General features: G+C 37.8%; 1 protein-coding gene across 1 annotated transcript in view; it reads left to right on the top strand.

Annotated features, from left to right (window-relative positions):
- Positions 1-469: 469 nt before the first annotated feature.
- Positions 470-6,321, top strand: part of si:ch73-40a2.1 (tyrosine-protein kinase receptor UFO) — a gene marked incomplete at its 5' end in the record, with an annotated part of 12,653 nt that continues 6,801 nt past the window's right edge. Inside the window, 4 exon segments of the mRNA XM_035675418.1 lie at positions 470-1,088; positions 2,777-2,932; positions 3,363-3,695; positions 5,106-5,292. Of these exon segments, the coding sequence (XP_035531311.1) occupies positions 542-1,088; positions 2,777-2,932; positions 3,363-3,695; positions 5,106-5,292 (1,223 nt within the window).

Below are 6,321 nucleotides of genomic sequence, written 5' to 3'. Positions count from 1 at the left end.
GTCTTAAGCCTACTCTTAAATGTGGAGAGGGTGTCTGCCTCCCGAACCACAACTGGAAGCTGGTTCCACAGGAGAGGAGCTTGGTAACTGAAGGCTCTGGCTCCTGTTCTACTTTTTGAGACTAAACAACACCACTATTTAATAGTTATTCTTAATGACCTGGTTGGATTAGAATGAAAGAGACACTGGAAACGCTACCGCTTTTGTCCACATCCATAGGGCCCACCGGAATCAACACAACATGAAAGTTCCTTGTAGCCTCTCACAACTCCCTGTAAATGAATAATTAGAATAGTCTTGCAGTTTGAATAACAACTCAGCTGACCAATATGCAATTTAATGAGCCTGTGACGTATACCCTATTACATTTACTCTCAGAGGTTGGTGAGTCTCATCAAGGGGATTTGCATGGACCTGTAGTTCTGCCCTGCAGCTTTTCACTGGTGTTCTCTTGTTTCTTTTCTCCCAGTGGAGTGAAATCCAGCTCAGAGTGGGTACACAGGTTCCAGTTCCTGTGCTCCAAGCTTGTGGAAGACGCACAATGAGAACTATTTTAAGCAAGTGGATGGAACGTAAAGACGCCCACTATCTACTGATGGATGTTGCTTTTACCCAAGAACAGGAGCCTGAATCTAGTCAGCTCAGCCCACTACAAGTTCACCTTTTTGACTCAGACGAACCCATCACAAGATTTCAGGATGGTAGGAAAGTCCTGGACCTCCAGACCTCCAACCCGATTCCTGCCTCAGTCCAGGGTTTTCCAGCCAACTATCTGAACCGCAGTCTGGCTCTGAGCCTGGGCTCTGTCCGGCACAGAGGCTTCCAGCTCGCCTTCTCCTACTCTGGAAAATGTGTGCTGATATTATCCATCAGGCTGTACTATAGGAAGTGCCCTGACATCGTGGCTCACCTGGCCTTGTTTAAGGGGACGGGGGCCGGCTCGGGTCCCCTGACAGGTTCCTGTGTGAGGGGAGCTGTGGAGGTTTCTCAGCCTGTCAGTGAGTGTAATGTGAATGGAGTATGGGTTCCACTGCAGGGGCTGTGTACCTGTGAACCTGGGCATCAAGTCATAGGTGAAACCTGTCAAGGTACGGAGATTGAATGAATTTACAGTTATTTCATTCTTTTTCATCTGTTTTATTAATATTTATTAAGCATTAAACAATATATATTTCTATTAAATTAATCTTTAGATTTTAGTCACAAACTATATATTCTGACTCAACAATCAGTACCAGAATAAAAGTGGATGCATATTTTCGTTTTTAAAGTTACAATTATGAAAGAAAAGTCAGAATTTAGATTTTAAAGTCGTGATTCTTGACCGTAAATCTTTTTTCTGAGGATTTTGGCTTTAATTTTCATTCATCATTTATCATTTAGTTTTTTAAAACAGTTACATCAGTTTTTTTCTTACATGGCCCAGATTGTCTTCCTATGATGGTGATTTAAAGGTAAAATAAATAATTACACAGCCGGGGAGGGGGGTTATTACTAATTATTACAATTAGTAATTAATAATAAGTCACTGAAATCACTAAAATTTAATTAAAATAAAATCACATTGTTCTTACAAAATTGTGACTTTAATCTAAGAGAATATAATTCTTTAATAGCAAATGTACAACTTTTATCTTGGAATACTACCCCCTTCCACTGGCGCTTTTCGTTTAACCTACAATGGCTCTAATACACCGTCTAATACATACCTATTTGAATGTTTACTTATTCCCAAAGTACTTTACTATCATGTATGTTCTTTTTTTCTTAGATTTCTTTAAATGAAATTAATTAACAAACATAAACTATTCAACAGATATGTTGAGAAAAGTCAAACTCTCATGGCAACAAACTTAAATAAAATTTTGGATTAGATTTGAGTTTCTAAGGCTTTGAGTTTGTCCATCTTGTCCAATTGTTTTTCCTTCTGTTAACTCAAATTACAGTAACTTTTATATAATCACAGCTCACATGAAGCTAAAGTAACTCAAATCTGCGTGCTTTATCAACTGGAAATTCTTGTCTTATAATTTATTGTGTCATGTTTTGATCCTCATGAGCTTTTGCTGTGCAGTCCAGCCACAATGTTCCTCAAATGTTCCCCTATGGGTCAAGTGCCTTATGCAATATGGTGCAGGAAGAGAGACTCATCTGAGACACACAAACAGACACATACTGTAACAGCCTCCATCTTTTTTCCTTTTTAGAAAAAATACCCTAGACATATTTTATTTTCTTAAAGAAGGGACAAGGGTATTTGATATTTTTTTTGTTTATTTGTTTTTTTGTTTCAATTCTTAACATGTTTAAAAGTTTGTAATAAAATATCCAGTTTGCTCTACAATTACAATTAATACAATCTGGTTTCCATTTATACTAATATAAATGATTTTATTTTTAAGATTTTTTTTTAGCTGCTACAAATAGCTAGTGCTTTGTGGAAGAAAGCGGTACAACTAGACAGATCACAGTTTTGTCATGGCATTGATGCAAACCTATTGGTATTGGTATTTTTGGATCTATGTAGCTTGCAAGTCTTTTCTTATTTCATTAGTTTCACATCCCTTTTCCCATAATATTCTTCCTCCTCAGTTCTAAATATCGGTTTTTATTTTTACTTCTCATTTTTACATATATCCTGTGCTGTACTCAAGAGAGAGAGAGATATAATGAACTGAAAATCTTATATATAAAATAAAACCTTTTACAAAAACCACCTGTATCATTGTTGGGAAAGAAACAATTACTGTTTCTATTTCTATTTCTATTTCATCAGCATGTTTGATCGGTTACTACAAACCAGCCAGTAAGAATGGAGGATGTCGGTTGTGCCCACCTAACAGCAGGACACATGGGGAGGGATCAGAGAGGTGTGACTGTCTGCAGGGTTTCAGCCGCCTGCCAACCGACCCTGATGACCTTGGCTGCACCAGTAAGAAACACTGAGTAGGATTATAGGAAATTAAACAGACGTCATACTATTCTAAAACTTATGTACGGGATTAGACATTAAAGCTGCAGTAAGTAACAGTATGTAAAAAACCTTTTTTGTCATATTTTCTGAAACAATTTGAATTGAATTGAATTTGAATTTCAACTGGTAGTAACTGTGGCAGACAGGAATGGACACATTACATAAAAATCAACACAGCAGAGTTTTTGTTTTCTTTGATTTAAAGCAGGATCTGGCTCCATCAGTGTTGTGCATTTCTGCTATCTGCAATTTGATGATTATGTATTTATTGAAAAACTGATTGATGATACAGGCTGTCTACCTTCCCCCTGCATACCTTCATCTAATTTGATTTTAGGATTTTGCTATGTCTAAGCATGTTTTTGCTTTCCTGTCATGTCCTCCACAGAGCCACCCTCTGCCCCTGTGAATCTAATAGCCCATCATCACAATGACTCTGTGCTGATTTTGATGTGGGACCCTCCTCATGACTGGGGAGGCAGACAGGAAGTGGTGTATCGCGCCAAGTGTGAGAAGAAAGCGGTGTCTGGCAGTCAGTGGGGGTCATGCAGGAATGATGTGGTCATCCTGCCAGACTCAGCAGGGCTGACCAACACATCAGTCAGCATCACAGGACTGAATCCACAGTGTGACTACAGACTGTCAGTGCAAGCCTGGAATGATATATCCACCCTGCAGGGGGCGCCACCTTTATCCACTGCCACTGTTACTATTCATAGATGTATGTAAGGTTGGCTAGATGATGTTAATTAGTTAGAGGTGGAAGAAATACATCTCCTCAACAGGAAAGAACTGGGTTCTAAGGGGTTCATAGCTTACTTATTTAAAGAAAAAGGATATTTTTTAAAAAGTTGAACTAAAGAATAAAACCTTTACCTTTACTCATTTCAGTATACTCAGGGGGTTTTGCTACTACAGCATCTCTTGGTCTGGTATGGCCAGTAGCTAATGGTAGCTAATGTTAGCTTAAGTTATCAAACTTTAGATAGATATTACAGTGTAACTGATATTACTGAGTCTATTTGCTGACTTTAGGACACCCCTACCTAGAGCCAGTGTTTGCTTTGTCCTTTCTGGGCTACTGTAGAAACATGGTAGTGCAACATGCCGGACAGAAGAGAATCCTCTCTGTAGATATGAACAGCTCATTCTAAGCTAACAAAAACATACATGTTCTTATTTTCAGGTGGTTATACAGTAATTAATGCAAAATTATGAATATTATATTCCATTTCTGACAATAGATCCTCGTAAATGTTACCCACTGGATCTTTAAATAATGTTAGAAAAATGTCCTGTTGTTCAGTGGTTCTGCTGCAACAATGATTAGCTGTGATAAGTTAATAATCAGAGCAACATACATTATAAAATATGAAATGTCATACATGGAGGAAAATGTCACAGAAAACGTATATATTGATTGCCAGTTTGTGTTATTTTCCTTACAGTTTTCGGTCAGATTCCCGTTTTAACGTGAAGTGAAGTTTTTGGTTTAGAAGCGATTACTGTGGTGATATTCACGGTAGAAGTGCAGCTAAACTCAGTTACATTGATTCCCTGGCTGCAAAAACACCAGCATAGTGACTGAAAAAATGTTTTCTGGACACTCTGGACAGTATAGGAAAAATAATGTGTTTTTTGAACATTAAAATATATAAAACTATTCACAAAATAAAAGTATGAACCTGAAAATAGTCTAACATGTCTCCTTTAAAGGCACACTTAGCACAGTTGAATTTTAGTATGTAGTTTAAAGATACATTAGTTGATTTTTTTTAGCCCCTTGGGGGCAACAGAACAAGCTATAAACACACAATAGACACTATGAAGTTGTTATAGTGGACGTCAAACAAGCAAGCAGTTTCCTATTTACGCATCCAGCAGACACGGAGCAACATTAGCGCTCATTTAGTCCTGTTTGTGTCCATCTGACAAATAAATGTAATATTCACTCTCCTTTTAGCTCTAGCTTGGTTTCATATAAATATTGAATAGTACAGCTTTAAGGTTTTGGGAGCACTGGTTACAATAACAGAATCAGGAAGTGCATCTTTAAAGTTAATAGAATGCCAAGAGTACTGTTTTTTATGTTAATTTCTTAGCAACATGAACCACTTCTGTTTTATTACAGGGAAAGTTCCTCCCATGGTGATCACTGTGACCCCGGGCCAAAACCTCTCAGAGCCTGAAATACCAGCAGCTCCTCAGCACCAGAGCCGGCTCTCCATATGGCTGACTACTGGAGTTTTGTTTGTCAGCTTACTGCTCATGGCTGTAATCCCAATCGCTGTGTGTTACCTGCGCCGCACCAAACTCAGGTATAGGGACCTTCCTCTTCTGCTTCTTTGGCCTATACTTTAAATTTAGTTAGTTAGTGAATTTATGTGGTAATGCTGAGCTCTCATTGTTCTCCCATCAATCTGAGATGTTGGAGTGTTAGATGGGACAATACTCAAAATAACTACATCACATAGTGTATCTTGATAAAATTTCCAATTTTCTGAATTTTAGATAATATCATATATTGATATATAATGTAGTTTAAGTTTAATTTTAATAAGTAAATGAATACACAGAAACTGCTGAGGAAGAAACGCCAATTTTAAGGTAAGACAGCTCACAATGGTACTGTGTGTTTATGGCTGTTTAAAGAATACTGAAAATGTTAGTCAGGCTCTATAATCAAAGCTGTTTTATTTGCGTTCAGAGTTTAAGTGTGTGACTTCGTGATAGCTGATAGACAGAGGTCCAAGAGGACCAAGTCATTGTTTTGCAAGTCCCAACTCCTAAACTTTAAGTTAAGTTGTTGAGTTCTACCTTCACCAAATGTAATGCCATTTTAACAGCATGTAAAGATATATTAAATTTACGTCAATCATGAATGTTTTATTTTTATTTGTTAAAACAAGTGTGACTTAATTTAATTATAAAAAAGTTGTGCTACATTGCATTTGAATAGCTTATATGCCTAAGGCAAACCACTAAAGTAATAGTGCTATAAATTGCCTTAATTAGATTAGGAGAGGGGGGGATAAACCCGCCACAGGTGAGACCATGCAGCCAAGTGGCATTTGTTTGAACTATTCAGCCTCCAAGGCCCTCCCTAGCAAGCTCTGATAAACCCACTGTGCACTACCTGATGGTGAACACTGGAGCAAAATAGCCAGAATGTGAATATTAGACTTGTGTTCACAAACACAACTGAATACTAAGATTGCTCTGGGGCTGCTGGATGTCTAAACAGATGATAGTTTGCTAACACGTTAACCATAGTAACTTGACAGGTTAACAGGTAACAGGTTGATACAGGTCTTAGCCTCACAACGCAGGACCACCAACCTAATTTG

The sequence above is a fragment of the Morone saxatilis genome, unplaced genomic scaffold, assembly GCF_004916995.1.
Source record: "Morone saxatilis isolate NCDOM2014 unplaced genomic scaffold, NCSU_SB_2.0 Contig4, whole genome shotgun sequence".
Classification (NCBI taxonomy): Eukaryota; Metazoa; Chordata; class Actinopteri; family Moronidae; genus Morone; species Morone saxatilis.
Note: the sequence above shows the minus strand (reverse complement) of the source record. Positions and strands in the feature narration are given on the sequence as shown.